Source organism: Cheilinus undulatus, linkage group 3 (assembly GCF_018320785.1).
Source record: "Cheilinus undulatus linkage group 3, ASM1832078v1, whole genome shotgun sequence".
Classification (NCBI taxonomy): Eukaryota; Metazoa; Chordata; class Actinopteri; order Labriformes; family Labridae; genus Cheilinus; species Cheilinus undulatus.
The window spans coordinates 9,582,888-9,599,582 of NC_054867.1; the positions used below are offsets into that span (position 1 = coordinate 9,582,888).

The window sequence follows — 16,695 nt, forward strand, 5'->3', positions numbered from 1 at the left end:
AAATCACAAAGCGGGGTTAGCATTGGAGAAGTATCAGGTGTTTCCACAGTTTGTTCTGCAACAGTACAATGGTGAAGCTTTGCCATTATTAAGCCTTTAGACATTGATGCCACAACTATGTGATATTTAGTGTCCCTGTCTGTCAGGTCAAAGTGTGTTTTGGTTTAGCAGAAGGGTCAAAGAGCACAGCTGGAGCATCACACAATCACATGCTTGAATTTTCATCTGTAAAAAATAGACTTATTACAATGTTCAGAGCACTGTAATGATTTAATTCCAGTGAAGCGTAACCCTCCTTACACTTGGATTTCAAAGGCTGCATGCACCATCAAAATTCGACATTTTTAATAGACTTAAGTGTGAAGTAAGCTCGATCAAAATATATTCACACATGACAGGACTCTGCTTTATACACTTGGAGATCATCACTGTCAGAGAGAAACTGAACTACTGTAAATGTCTCTCTGTTTCACATGTTGGTCCTAAAGCTCACAGCTCAAACCAGGATATAATCACATCCTTGTCAGCAGCTCTGCTGTTCTTCATCAGACTCAGAGGCTGATTGGTTGGTTTGACTCGGGGGGGCGGGGAGGAGGACCTGGCAGAGATTCAGCAGCTTCACACTGCGTGTTGTCCCTCGTCTCCACTGGCAACCTTTCAAGTCAAATCCCTGTTTCTTGGACAGAAAATAAACTTCTTCCACTCTTTGTTGCTGAGCTTTGACTGTTGTTGACCTTTTGACCTCCTGGTTAAACCTGCCGCATTCTTATTTTTGACAGCGTTGTCACGATGACCCTCTTCAGGACCTGTGTGAATGAAAGGAAATGATTTTTGATCTGTTTGAAATAAATTATCAACACTTTAGCTCTTGGATTTTCCCATATCTTCCTCATAGACTGAAAGGGTGTTTGCAGTATTTTTATTAGTGTCCCATTAGACTGTTTTATGAATTGCTGTAATCAGGATGTGGTTTAGAGGCAAACAGGTCCCATTAAAACTGATAGATTCAGCTTCTTATTGCCAAGAATTTCTGAAATGATCATCCCTCTCAGTCAAAAACGGCACCACAGGGTTGAGCGTCCTTCAAAGAGCTGATATTCCCATCACTCGTTGACCAGCTGAGGAGTCCCTGTGTGCCTTTATTCTCCTGCTGAATCACCCACATTCATAGCAACCCGTTTAGGGCGCCTTTTTAAAGGGTTAACCTTTTAATTTCCTCTATAGGCCATTTATCAAACTATTCTTAGACCAAAGAGTCTCATGTTGACTCAGGGTTATATTGGTCTCTCTCTCCAGTGGTCCTGTGTCAGGCTGCATTGTCTCATTGTCACTATCTCTCTGAGCCACACTGCACAGTCTGTGAGTGATTAAGCTGTGAGCCTGTAAAACCTGCAGAGAGCCATCAAAACACCAGAAAACCTAGATAAAAGAGTCAAAAGTGTGGATGAGTAAGGCTGTTACATGAACATGGATTAACATTCTCAAATGCTCAATGAAATAACATAATAATTATAATAACATAAATGCTAGAGTGGAAAAAAATTCACGTGAATCTCCACTGGGGGGCAAAAGTGCACTTTTTGACACCCTTACAGTGTAGAGAGTGCAGAAACCCTCCTACATATTAGGCAATGTGCCTTATGCAATATTTATAGTATACTTTGAATTTAGCCCTTCCACTCAAACTTAAAATATGCACAGGGGAATTAGCATGCTGCACTTGTTTTGTCTTGTAACCACTAAAAGCACTCTGGCACATATGTGCAAAGCCTACTGGCAGCTTGGATTACAAGGGTCAGGAACTATGGAGCTGCTGGTTCTAATCCTGGTCAGAACAAGCCTGGGAATGGGCCTGGTGTCTCAGTTCGCTCCTTGTCCACTGCTGAGGAAGTCTAAAGAAAGGCACTGGTCCCCAAGCTGCTCTGAGCCAGTGTCCCTTTGTTGCAGCAGCCCCTCACTACATGTGAATGTATTTAAGCCTCTGTTTGTGGCAGGATCAACAGCAGGGTAGGCAAGTATGTCTTCTTTTTCTGCAGCTTCTTCTTCTACCTCAACCTGACACGCCAGATGGATGACGGCGTTTGGGAAAGGGCAGAGCCTTGGACAAAAACTCGGAGGGTGACTGGATTAACGTTCTATCTGTCACATCTTGAAAAAGAAAGATCTGAAAAGAAAACAACTCACTGCTGTTCTTTGTTCGTCTTTTGATGAAGAAATCTTGTGAACTTCTGATAAAACTGACACTTTAGCAGCATCCACGCTAATTTCTTCCGCCATAATTGCACCGGCCTCTTGTTGCTGCTTGCTTACATCACGACCCCGCTGCGCCTGAAAGTACTGGCCCTCGTTGCTGATTAACCGGGCCCAAACAGTTCAGATGGGAGCTTTCCAAGATGGATTCGCCAGTGAGAAACACAGAAATGGGCATATCCAGCTGCTTTTGCAAGGTTATTTCTGCCTCTGATGCTTTTGCTTTTTCTGTCAAACTGTCAGCATCTTCACCCAGACATGATGGCTTAGATCAATACCCCAAATAACTGGTTCCTCTGATCCATAGCTGCCCCTCCCAGAATTGGGTACATCACCCCAAGACATTGCATTTGTACTTTTCTTTAGAGATAAACTGGTTATGTGTGGAAGGAGGCTGACGCACTCACTGCAAACCAAATCTACCTAAGGATACTAGTTAGAGTTACCTTGCCTTACCTTACCTTAGATTTATTAGTCAGTCAGGAAAACTCTCATCATACATTTTACCATTTTATTGCAAAATTAAAAAACAGTTTTACTCAGAAAGATGCTCCCTGGGTCAAGCAGCATGCTTTGTCTTTCCAGGGAGCACGTGGGTAGAACCCCTTTTATGGATGGGAACAATTATGACGATCCATACTGAATACGGATTAAATACAATTAGTTCAAAAGCAATTAATCCATGGAAGCTTGAATCTGAATATGAGGTTGTAACAAGCTTTATGCTATAAAGGAGGAGGCTGGGGTGGAGTAGGTTAAGCTTTGTCAGCAGCAGCAGCTTTGTGAATGCAAGCAGGGATTAGTGAGAACTACGTCATATTTAAATACACTGCTGTACTGAGCGGAAGAGCTGTGATTGGCTGTTGGAGCTGGGAGATTATTAGGTGTAGGGGGTAATGGCTTTTCCACATAGGGCCAGGTAGGTTTGGATGGCTTTCTCCCATAATAAATGAAATCATCATTGTGAACAAGAACTGTGTTTTCTCATGTTATCTTTGTTTAATATTCAAATTTGTTGACAATCTGAAACATTTAAGTGTGATGCAAACGATGCTGTCTCTGAGTGAGACAGCATTTCATGGTTCACAGAGATTATTTTTCTTATGATAAATATGAAAAATATGTTTACTGCAAATGCTTACTCTTTGTTCCTAATACTCTGACTCTTTAAATGCAGGCTTCAGCAAAATATAAATTAATCAACCACAAAGAAACAAGACTTAATAAATAAAAAGAACTTTAATGGTATGAAAAAATGCATATTTACAACATTTTCAATTCATAAAGTGCAATATTAACAACAATCTTCAGCTGCTTTAACACAGCATGTAAGCACAGAAGCAGATCTAATTCATACATTAGACAACAGAGGGCGCTACACAGCAGCTTAACATGGCCACATGCCACCTTCAGGTACACCTCAGTAATTCCAGACTACAATGTTTTGAGTCTGAATTTTCTGGAAAAATTGTTTAAAAATCTACTGTACCACATTTATCAATTCTATGGATGAATTTGGTTCACTCTGTCAGTTTAACTTTTTAAAATTTGTCCACATCCGAAAGCCGTTCATGATCATTTTTAGCTTGTAACATTATTGAGTTATATATATCACTATAAGGACACAATAAATACATTTTTTGCATTCCTATGCCTGCATTTTAGCCTTGAAATCTCTGTAATTTTTGTCCAATGCATTTAGACAGACTTCCCCAGCACATAAAGGCCTCATTAAGAAGCAGCAGTGAATGGCAGGCAGCTCACAAACTTCACATTTAGCTGTGTTTAAAGCTGTAGACACTTGTTGGACACCTTAGTGCTGTAGCAGCAGCAGCTCCCTAATAAATATATGGAGTCTTTTGGGGTCTGCTGGCTCATGAAGCATGCAGCCTGTTGGAAATGTTCCGCTGGCTGAGACTGTGAGTCTTGGAGTGAGTCTTGTTCTGGATTGTGGCCAGCTCCTCCTCTTTCTCCTCCTCCTCCTCCTCCTCTTTTCCCTCCACTCTCTGCTGCAAAGCAGACTCCACAGTTCTCTGCTCCCTGGCCAACATGAGGATCATCTCAGCGTCCATCTGTTCACCTGGGCAGAAAGGTTGACACACAGCCCCCACCAGGCCGATGACCGTCCCCAGCACGGCAAACACGGAGCCCACCAGGTAGACCTTTAACAGGCCGCGGTTTGGTTTCTGACTCAGCATCTCTTTGGCGAAGGGGATCAGCTCCTGCAGGCTCTCCATTTCCAATGGCTCTGCTTCAAGTGCATGCAACGATGGCCTGAAAATATACGGAAGACCTGTGCAAAACACAAATACATTCACTTAAATATGACCAGAGATATGTGAGGAATAAATCATTTAAAACACAACACTTGATGGTTCCTGAAGTTTTTGGATGCCAAGATGTACAATAAATCTATTCTCTGTTTCTTGCTGTAGATATTCAACACTTTACGTTTTTAAATTTCTAATTTAAGAAATAATGGGCTGTGGGAAGAAGTAATTACAGGGGCAGTCAGTGGATCATGATGCAATTTAAGGCAACTATGCAGCTGAATTGAAGATTATTTCAATAAGCTATCAATAAAAGACCAATAAAACTGATATTTTCTTATGGTTTGGCTGAGAATAAAAACAATATAGGAGTCAAAAATCCTGTCATGCATTTGTAAGAAGATTACAATGCTACAAACAACTCATAGCTGCTGAAAATACACCCATTAGAGGCACTAAACAACAATTTCAAGCAATAATGTGTCAAAATCCTGACTTACTGTGATAGAGTTGATGTGTGTTCTCTCTCGTCTGACTCATGAGTCCCGGTTAGTGGCACATCATACCTTTACTGGAAGTCGTGGTCCTTATATCAAGACTTTCTCCTCCCACATGTTGAATATTCATGAAGCACAGAGGCAAGTCTCTGTGAGCCAACAAAATCAGGCTGTGAGCCAGACACTTTGACCCAGTTGTGTTCAGACTCAGTTGACGCTGTTGTTCGTGTTCTTACTACAGTCTCACTCAGGCATGTGTAATGTGTAAAAGTGAATTATAGTTATTTGTTTTGGAATTCGTCTAACTGAAATAACTTACTGGATTATGACAACACATACTCTCAATTTAAAGGGAAAAAAAGTTGCAAAAGGGGAACCAAGACTAATGTTTCCTGTTGTGGGGCAACTGTCTGCTGTTATATGTCATCTACTTCAAAGAGAACAGTATAATGTCCTCAGACATGTCTGGCAGTATTGGTGTGTTTTGTCAGCTCTGTGTGTCCTACTGAAATGTGAACAAGACTAGGTTCAAACCTCGTGTATGGTTGACTACAACTATCTGGGATGCCTGTCGAAATGACTGACTTGTGTGTTCTGGCAGAGTGATTAGTTTTTAGGGGGATGTAGTTGTGCTGTCTCTAATGTTTGTGGGTTTTGAATTGAAGGACCCTTAAAGTTTAAAACATGATGCCCTGTTGGCATGAAACAACTCACCATACATGCCAGACTGACTCATCTATCCATTGCATGACTATATTTGACATTCATCTGGGAATGCTCCCATAGAAAGCGTCGGGGAAGGGCAGGACTTTTCAAATAATCTTCAGAAGGTGATTGGAGGAACGTTCTGTCTGTCACATTCATGTCGGACTATCAGAATGGCAAATGCGTTTGCTCATGTGCTACTCTTGTGCAGGCCGCCGCTGCCTTAGATTGTTAATGGCAGAACTTCATGTAAAACTGATGCCAAGGCCTCTCAGGCGGCATGCAAAAACATCTTCTCTGCCGAGCCAAGCTTTCGGTGTGGATCTTTGCTCTTGTTTTAAAAGAAATGTTGTCAAGTTCCAACTAAACTGCCGCTTTCCTACAGCAACATCTGAGCTAACAGCTACCGCTGCAAAAGCCCCTGATACATCGGAAAACCCCACCGTAACGACAAACCCATGCCGAAGCTGACAAAGAGAAGAGTGAAAACATCTTTCCTGTCATGGAAAGCTTTCAGTGTTTCTCCCTGCCCTTGTTTTTATAAAGACACGTCCAGTTCTGACCAAATTGCCACTGTGGCTACATCTGTACTCATCACACCACTAACAGCGGTTGCATGCAACCACTCACGACAACTAACCCTTACTAACCATAACTATCATGCAGTCATGTTGAAGCAAGTCAGCAGAAGAGCAAAAACACTTTTTACAACATGAAAAGTTTTCAGGGTTGTTTTTAATTTTATTTCATACAAGAACGTGGTCCAGTTCTACCGCAATGGAGACACCCATTACCAACAGCTTTCAGCTCAACTAAACCCCACCCATAGAGCAACTTTTTAAGTATGGCTCTGAAAATATTGTCAGTCACTCAGTCATTTTATCATTATATTCATTAGAACATTCAGGATTATTTAAACCATGAGTTTTAACAGCAGTTCCCACTATAGCAGACAACACACTTTACATTGCAAGTTTACATTGATGTTGTCTTAAATTATGATGAAAAAAACAGTGTGCCAGTGTCAGATTTTTCTTGTTTTCTTCCTCTTTCCGTCAGCAAATTTACCCTTGTTTTCAAGTGCCCACATGTCCCTTATACTTTTAGTTATAGGAGGTAGTGTTGAAATCTTCCCCTATGTAATGGGACGACCCTTGAAGCTTCTGACACATCGTCAATAGTCAGTGACAGCATTTACCAGGTGCTACTTTTCTCAACGGACATTTCCAGACAGCCATCTTCAGCCTCTTTATTTTTTTTTGTATGAGCTGCTGACATCCTCTGGCAGATGTCTTCAGCAAGTTAGATTATATGTCAGAGATAAACTGAGGAACTGTGATGTAATGTGATGTAACAGGTGACTTACAGAGTTAAAGCATCATAATACGTTTCAGCATCTTGCTGAAGATTTGCAAGACATTCTAGGGGATTTTTCATGACACTTGTCTTGGAGTATGCCTCTGGAAAAATTTCTTTTAAAGGACCATGTTTCCCCAGCTCTTTTCCCTACCTGTCCATCTCAACAAGAATCAGGACACTCAATGGTGTAGGGAATACACAGGTATACAGATTATATGTGTTTTTTGTCACCAAAGAGTACAGTATAACCACTAATGCACACACTACTACACCACACAGAAAAATATAGGGGCAGGGCCCAGTGGCAGGTACAAGGGGTGAATTAGGACTGAGCTCTACACTCACCGGCCACTTTATTAGGTACAACTGTTCAATTGCTTGTGAACACAAATAGCTAATCAGCCAATGACATGGTAGCAACTCAATGCATTTAGGCATGCAGACGTGGTCAAGACGACTTGCTGAAGTTCAAACTGAGCATCAGAATGAGGAAGAAAGGGGATTTAAGAGACTGACATGAAGATAAGAAGATTAGGAAAACATTGCCTGGTCTGATGAGTATCGATTTCAGCTGCGACATTCCGATGGTGGCTTTAGAATTTGTCGTAAACAACATGAAAGCATGGATCCATCCTGTCTTGTACCAAAGGTTCAGGCTGGTGGTGGTGTAATGGTATGGAGGATACTTTTTAGGCACACTTTGGACCCTTTAGCACCAATGGAGCAGTGTTTAAACACCACAGCCTACCTGAGTATTGTTGCTGACTATGTCCATCCCTTTCTAACCACAGTGTACCCATCTTCTGATGACTACCTCCAGCAGGATAATGCATCATGTCACAAAGCTCTAATCATCTGTACTCCAATGGCCTCCACAGTCGCCAGATCTCAATTCAGTAGAGCACCTTTGGGATGTGGTCGAATGGGAAATTCACCATCATGGATGTGCGGCTGACAAATCTGCAGCAACTGTGTGATGCTAATATGTCAGTGTGGACCAAAATCTCTGAGGAATGTTTCCAACACCTTGTTAAACTATGCCATGAAGAGTTAAGGCAGTTCTGAAGTCAAAAGGGGATCCAACCTGGTACCAGCAAGGTGTACCTGATAAAGTGGCTGTAAGTGTACATCTCTTTTCATAGTATTAGAACTTGTTGGTACAAGAAGCAACTATAGGACCATTTCAAAGAAGTGTCCAGAGAACAACAGCCATGATACTGTTTCATCTTTTACATTTTGTCATTGCTTCAGATGACGGCACATGAAGGACAAAGAAATCAGACTAATGCTCAGACTACTCGGTCAAAGGTAAAGACGTTATCAGAAGTCTAAAAAAAGAACTTGAATAAACACGTGCTGTCACTCTGTTTGTTGACAAGTTCATTCATTGTTGGTAGAACTGGACAAAAGCCATACAGGTGACTGGTGTTTTTATATCTGGATGATGAAGTCCATGTCAAGCTGCCACATCGACAGATTCTATTCCAGACTTCCAGCCAAAGAGGCAGTGAGAGAAGAAAAAAATCTGCTGATACACCTTAAAAGCCACATCTAAATAGTTTTCTGTCCTCTGTTTATGATCTGAAGATAAAAGAGATTTTTGTTTTACCCCAACTTGGCATTTTATAACTATTAGTTGTGTCTCCTTTTTGCTGAATAACAGCCTGCAGTCATTTTCAACAAGTCTGAGATTCGTCTCCTGAGAATTCCCAGTCTATTCTTCTTTGGTCAATCTCTCAAGATCCTCCAGATCTGATGGTCCTCTGGCATGGATCTTTGTCTTCAGTCCATGCCATGGATTTCAATGGGATTCCAGTCAGGGCTTTGGCCAGGCCAGTCATTAACGTACACTCTGGTCTTTTGGGGGGTAGTTCTTCCCCAGGTGCCACGGATGTTTTGGGTCATCATGTTCAAAGACAAAGTGACAACCCATAGCCAGGTTTGCTGCTGACTGCTCCAGGTTTTCTTTTACAAAAAAGACTTTGAATTTTGTTCACTAGCTCAGATACCAGGGTCGCCACACTGTCTTGCTCAGTGAATCCACCACCCCATGTGTAAGTCCAGGTCTGCTGTTGATCTCAGCCTCGCAGCCAGCAGGTTGATGGATTACGCTGCTAAAGATAGGCGAACTGCCTGTAACTGCCAACCAGAGAGGGGGGGAAAGATGTCATACAGATGAATGCCATGCACTGAGGAATTCAGCCAGGATTCTCACAGACATGACCCTGAAACAGCGTAGAACAGAGCGGCGATGATTCACCCACATGACCAAGAGATGCATGCCCCGTCAGCATGAAGTTTACAGAATTGGTCCATAAGAGACTCCAGCCTGCCATGATGTTTGCATGATTCACTGGTAAACTGAGAAATATCGTTAGAACAGATTATCAACCACAGTCTCGTCGATCATTTACCCCAGTACTGGTGCATTGCCCCCTCTCTTCAGCTAGGTTGGCCAGGGCTCACCGGTTTGTTCCACAGAATTGATTTGGATTATCAACTGTTACCATGATTTTTAGCCATTACATTGGCTAAGCTAATTGGCTAATATTTTCCCAGGTAGTCTGTGCATTATTTACAGCACAAAAAGCACAACAGCCTTTAAGAAAACCGTACGTTAAGTTTTTGACTGCGTATTTTCACATAGGATCATGGCCCATACAGGACGCAATGATCGAATATGCATACGAATAGTCCTTGAGTTGTTATTTAGCAAAAAAAAAAAGCAGTTTAAAGTTGTTGGTTTTTTGTTTTGTTTTGTTTTGAAATATTAATGTGATGACGTCTGTGATGCCAAGCTGACTGAATGGGTCAATCAACGGGGCACAGAGGCAGAGGAGAGAGAGTCAGGATCCACTACATCCGGTCCTTTAGTGCAAATTCAGACTGCCCACTGTTATATTTCCAGGTAAGAGCAGGCAGAAGACAGTGCTAAAACTGCTATGATTAGGCCAAACCTCAAAATTAATTTTGATTTTAGTGTTGATATGAGCTCACCACTTTCCTCTTAATATTCTCAATAGCTTCATAATAGTTATTTTTACATACTGAAACACTGTCACATAAATACAGTATATCTGTATTTGTTTGTTCCTCTGCCGCACTGAAGCAATATCATTCTCATATGGAATCAAATGTATAGAAAAACAAGACTCTCGAAGTAGCATTAGCCTTAGGTCTTAAAGGCAGCTTTTATAACAATATAGCCAAACATTACATCACCATAACGACAAAATATCTGTGAGGTAACACAACATGTCGGCTTTGCAATTCAAATAATCAATCATTACTGCTTTTTTGTACAAGGGACCAGCTACTGAAAACCTATTTCCTTTTACCTTTTGTCACCACAAGAAAAATATCCCTGAAGAGCTGCACTGTTTCTGTTTCCCTCCTATCTGTTGGTGCTTAGCTGCCTGCCAACAGTTAGAAGGTAAACACAGCTCGGTCAGTGTTTATTGTACTAGTGAGAAGACAGAGAGGATGGCGTTACACCTTGCAATCATCATCATTAAGATGAATTTATGGACAAAGAGACAACACCTTCATGATGAATTCAGTGTTTTCAATCAAACAACTGTGCAGGTATTCCAATGAGGCATGCATCATTGTGCACAAACTTTGCATGTTACTGTATGCTTCTGCAGTTCACTGTAAGGTTTTATAATCTGTTTGTGATGTTATCAGGCTGCACAGATACAGGCAGTAAACTAGGCTGTATTATGACTGGAGAGTCCACACGTTCAAAAGCAGACAAACACTTGTGTACTTGCTGTTTTAATAACTGACAAGTGGAGTGAGAAGTTGAAGGGTTGCTCTGTCACTCTTTCTTTTTCTCTTCTCAGCATAACAAATGTGTCTGTTATGAAACGTTCATCTGTAGATAACTTTTCAGAGAGCCTTTCTCACTCTGTCTCACTAAAACATCACTTAAAAAAGTGGGCTCTGCTCATGTATTATGTAGAGATCAACTAAGAGACATAATAGGTAAGTGCAAAGATTTACACTCTCAGCCAGGAAACTGAATAGGAAAGTTGCCCGCTCTTGATCCAACTTGGCACAGCACCGTGACGCACAAGCTTGTGCAAATAACCTGCAAACATGAATGGCTCTGTCAGTATGGATGGACTCTGATTTCTGTGTTTTTTCAAGGAGTGAAAAAAATCACAAAATCCTCGTGTTCCTCTGCTGTGTAAGACCATTTTGCCTTGTACTGCAAATTTAAAAATAAGAATAACTTCACAGATGCAACATGATTGGTTTGTAAGTGTGACCTTTTTATTGGATTAAAAATCTAAAAAACGCATCCAAAATAATTGGCTCGATGTGCAATTACCTTTAGCTTCAGCTGCTGTATTAAACAGTAGTATTGAAGCTATGCTCTTCACACTTCTCAAAAAAGATCTGCAGCCTGCTGCCAAAATGACAGAGAGCTTAAAGCAGGCAACTGGAACTCTCTGTGGAAACACAGACCCTTTCTCCTGGTTGAGAGTTCATTGCTGTGATTTCATTCTGACTTTTTTCTGTGATGATGAAAGAAAAGAAAACTTCCATTGTCATGTACTCATTGAATTAGGGTTCATAGGTTTAGAATTTACAAACCTGCATAAGAGAACCAGATCTCTAACATATTTTTACATTTATTTGTACACCCCTGATTCCAAAAAAGGTGGGGCACTGTGTAAAATATGAATAAAACAGAAAGCAATAATTTGCAAGTCACATAAACCCATATTTTATTCACAGTAGAAGATAAACAACATAGTGTTGTACTCAAGACCACATTACCTGAGACCAAGACTTTCCCGAGGCCAGAGTTCACCGAGACCAAGACCAAGACTTTTGGGGGTCGAGACCGAGTCAAGACTGAGACCAAGACAAGCCAAGACCAAGACAAAACCAAGACCATAAAAATCAGTTTTAAAAAACCATGACAAGGTTGAACAGTTAAAGAGCATTCTCTCTCTAATTTTAGTTTTCTTTTAAAGGAATTTGACAGATAAAAACAAGGTGTCTACAGCTCTTTCAAAGCACAACATGCAAAAATTTCATATCTTGACAAATTTGTTCAACTGGCTTCTTGTAAAAAATAAATCCTTGTATGTATTTAAAAACCACTGACAAGTCCAGAATTATTTTAAATATATAAAAATGAGATGTTTATCTAGATTTGTCTGGTGAATGAGGCCTAAAGTACGTGTTCAGAGGTTTTTCTGACTACAAATAAAATTGACTGATGTCTGCGTTTTTACAGGTGTGGCTGTTAAGCAAATGCTTCTCCTTATTATCACATTAATGAAGTCGAGAATAGCAGATCAGTGCTGGTCTAAACTGGTCTTGATGGAAAATCCCAAGTTTGGCTTGTCCTAGACCAAGACCAAGACATACAAAATGTGGTCTTGAGGCTGCGGTCTCAAGACCAAAACCGTACTCAAGTATTACAACACTAAAACAACATATCAGATGTTGAAACTGAGACATTTTACTATTTCATGAAAATAAATATTAACTCGTGTTGAATTTGATGGCTCACAAAAAAGTCAGGCCAGGGCCATGTTACTACTGTGTAAACAGCTGGAGAAGCATTTTACAACTAATTAGTTTAACTGGCAACAGATCAGTAACATAACTGGGATTAAAGGAGCATTTTAGAAAGGCAGAGGCTCTTAAGAGGAAGGAGAGACAGAAGTTTACCAATGTGTGGGAAAAAGGTGTCTAAAATTGTGGAACAATCTCAGAAATTACATCCTCGGCTTCAAGTTGTGAAAACTCGAATATCCCACCAGCTACAGTCCATAATATCACTAATATTCAGAAAATGTGGAGAAATCTCTGTGCACAGGGGATCTTTGGGCTGTCAGGTGGCACTGCATTAAGAACAGGTGTGATTCTGTTCTGGAAATCACTTCAAAGGCTCAGGAACAGTTACAGAAATCACCGTCTGTCAATTCACCATACCATCCACAAATGGAAGTTAAAGCTGTATCATGCAAAGAAGGAGCCACATGTGAACAGGATCCAGAAAAGCCACTCTCTTGTCTGGGCCAGAGCTAATTCAACATTGGACTGAGGCAAAATGGAAAACTGTTCTGTGGTCAGATGACTCAAAGTTGCAATTTTTTTTGAAACCTAGGATGCCAGGTCCTATGGACTAGGAGTTTGTTATCAAGGCCCAGTCCAAAGGCCTTCATCTCTGATGGTATTGGGGTTGCATCAGTGCCTGGCGGAATCAGCTTACACATCTGGGAAGGCTCTATCAATGCTGAATAGTAGATTTTAGAGTGACATATGCTTTCATTCAGGCAACCTCTCTTTAAGGGAAGGCCTTGACTATCTCAGCAAGACAATGCTAAACTACATACCACATCCATCACAACAGCATGGCTTCATAGTAGAAGAGTCAGGTGCTGAATTGCCTACATGCAGACCAGACCTTTGACCAATAGAAAACATTCAGAGCATCATAAAAGGAAAAATCCAACAAAGAATATGTTGTTTATGTTTATGTTTAAGTTATGAATGAAATATGGTTTAGTATTCTGTTTTGATTGACATTTTACACAGCGCCCCAACTTTTTTATAATTAAGATTTCATTTACTTCAGATGACGGTACATGAAGGACAAAGAAATCAGACTAATGCTCAGACTACTTGGTCAAAGGTAAAGACGTTATCAGGAGTCTAAAAAAAGAACAGGAATAAACACGTGCCGTCACTCTGTTTGTTGCCATGTTGGTGCATTGTGGGTAAGGTTGGATTAAAGCCATGCAGGTGGCCGATGTCTTTTATTTGGATGTTAGTCCTCTGTATCAGCAGTCACAAAAATGAGGGTAAAGGTTGTGCAAACCGCGTCACCCTGCAGCCGTCTGCTGCTGCAGCACTTCCTCTTGGAGTGTGGTCAGAGGGGAGACGAGGCGGTACACAGTGATGTCCACACTCGGTGCACGTATCACACGCTCCCCACACGTTCTGAGTCATCAGCTGGGGGAACGTGACGGCAGCAGAACATGATTATTTAGTTTTTCAGAAGCTTACCAGAACATGTTGTCTGACTTTTGTCTTTACTTTTTGATCTAAAATGAAACTTACACTTGGACAGGGATTTCCATTCCTGACAAAAACATCCTCTAAACTTTCTAGACTTGTTTTGAAATAATCCCTCTGCTTAATTTAAGCGCAGATTTCCACAGGCGTCACTACAAACATCAACAAGGGTTGTACTGATATTTCTGGTTTAGGAGCCAGTGATTTTTCTGTCTTGCTCACTGACATGGACTTCTCCTACTCCTACATTAAATTGTAGTTCAACAACTCACATTTGTAATGTTTTAAGCAGGTTTTGAACAAACGGGTGACAGTCAGAGGCTGACGGACCAAGGACACTGTCAACACCATCCAGGTTTTAAAACCAGTTTCTCTAAGAACCTGGAAAGAAATAGAAGTTTAGAAATGGGCCAGAAGTTAAAGAGCACAGAGGGGCCAAGACTGTAGCCTGACTGAAGAGATGTATTGACAAAAGTTAAAAGGCATGACTCAACTGTGTTAAAACATCCTTTAAAAGCCTGGGAGGAAAAAAAGTGTCTGAGGGACACCGAAAGGCTCTTAGGTTTTGAACCACACTGGCTCAAACTGGTGAAAAACATCTGAGCACATGGGAGCCGGATCCAAGGTGGGAGGAGAGGGACAAGATTAAGAATATTTGATCTATTAAAAGAATGAAATTTGATATAACAATTAGTACTGCATAGAGCATAGTTTTAAAAGACAATGCTATTGGGTTGTCAGAATATCATTACAGTAGTGAAGATGCACAAAGACACCCTTAGTGGGCATGGACGCAGGGAATTGCCACAAAATGTAAATCATTTTACAAATAATAAGCAAAACAAGACAACCCAGGTCTTGAAACTGTTTTGATTATGTGTTTTATATCTTGTCTCTTGTAAACTTATCTTCAAATTGTCCCATAAGTTTACAGCATACCATCTCCTACACCAAGGCCTGCAACTCTGACCCCTGTGTTTTGAGGAATGCTGCTTATGTTCTCCAGAACAGTGAAACTAGGCCAACATGTGTCAGAAAAGTATGAGCAAATCCCATAATAATGTGATTGTTTTGAAGGAGCTCAGGAGGGAGACCCAGAGAGCAGAGACCCACAACCTTCAGTGGACCTTCTGCACGTGGCTGACATTTAATACATGAACTTAGAGTTTTATTGTTCTTAGTCTGTAAACAATAACAGGATTTTACTCAGAGTTCACTGAGTGTTGGTTTTCTGCTGAGGGAAGTTCACCTCTTTAAATTTAACAAGGAGCTGTGAAAGGAAGATACCTAAAAGCAGAGAAAAGCTTGTTTGAAAGTCAGTAAGTATTCCAGGCATGCAGTTAAAGAATATAGACCAGTAAAACAAAGAGGAAAAGGGGAAATTGCGGGAGGAGGGTTGACTACCAAGGACCCCACTAGATATAATATAGACCACTAAAACTAAGAGTGACTGTTGGGGGGGGTTGGTTGGCAAGTATAGGTGTGCTGTGGGAATTTGTCTGGCTGGACCCCTGGAAAAACCCAGAGACTGGGACCTCCCCATTTGGGATTTATTGATGATATCAGTGTATTTGTGTTGGATCAGTGATGCTAGTGTCCTGGCTAACAATTTTCTCATTTAGAGCTGAAAAGCATGGCAAGCTATTATTGGGTTAAAATTTTAAAACTGGTGTTGAATTATAAATTCATGCTATTTTTAAACAAGTTAAACCATTTTTCTACCCATTTTTGCCACTTCTTTTGACAACTTAAACCATTTTGCTCAAACCGTTTTTTTTTTAATCATTTTTGGCACTTCTTATTACTACTTTTGACTCATTTTTGCCACTTTTTTGGAATTCTTTGCCACATTTAACCCATTTTTGCTACCTTTTTGCCACTTTTTGCCCAACTATTGTTTGGCCATTATTTGCCATTTTTCCCCGTCACTGTTAGCCCATTTTTACCACCTTTTTGCAACTTTGACCATTTTTCCACTTTTCCACCACTTGTGACCTATCTTGCCACCTTTTTGCCATTTTCGATGCATTTATGCAACCCTTTTGCCAATTTTTGCCCACTTTTGCCTTTGTTTGACCTTTTTTTTTGCCAAATTTTGCAATTTCTATCACTTTTAATCCATTTTCTTCCACTATTTTATATCAATTAACCTATTGGGCAACTTGTAACCCATTTTTGTCACTATTTTGACACTCTCAACAAGTTGTTGCTTATTTCAACCCCCTTGTTCAGTCACTTTTTACCAATTTTTGCCCACTTCTGACTTTGTTTTGCCAATATTTGCCCAATTTTGCCATGTTTTTCATCACTTTTAATCCATTTTTGCCACCTTTTGCCCACTTTTGCCATCTCCAAGATCCCCCATGATCCCCAGTCGGCTGGGCCCCAGAAAGCGCTCCCCTTTATCTCCCCTTATAGGCCACCTTGACAGTAACATTATTTAAAAAGTCTATTTTTTATCGACTTAAAAATGGTGTGCCTTGAGATTTTGGCTTAACCTTAGGAGTGCCTTGGAAAAAAAAAATTTTGAAAACCACTGATATAGACCACTAAAACAGAGTGACTGGGGA

The 16,695-nt window shown here is 40.7% G+C and overlaps 1 protein-coding gene across 1 annotated transcript; it reads right to left on the reverse strand.

Moving 5' to 3' along the window:
- Positions 1 to 3,470: 3,470 nt before the first annotated feature.
- Positions 3,471 to 5,079, reverse strand: LOC121507061 (G0/G1 switch protein 2-like). The gene is made up of 2 exons (XM_041783205.1): positions 5,021 to 5,079; positions 3,471 to 4,543 (listed from the first exon to the last, which is right to left on the reverse strand). Exons 1-2 carry the CDS (start codon positions 5,058 to 5,060, stop codon positions 4,125 to 4,127), a joined length of 459 nt encoding a protein of 152 aa, XP_041639139.1. The 5' UTR covers positions 5,061 to 5,079; the 3' UTR covers positions 3,471 to 4,124.
- Positions 5,080 to 16,695: the final 11,616 nt, after the last annotated feature.

Bases quoted from the DNA above. Each gene is read 5' to 3' on its own strand.
- LOC121507061 (XM_041783205.1), bottom strand. From the start codon at position 5,060: ATGAGTCAGACGAGAGAGAACACACATCAACTCTATCACA. The intron at 4,544-5,020 runs GTAAGTCAGGAT...TGTTTTGCACAG, and splicing joins CACACATCAACTCTATCACA to GTCTTCCGTATATTTTCAGG.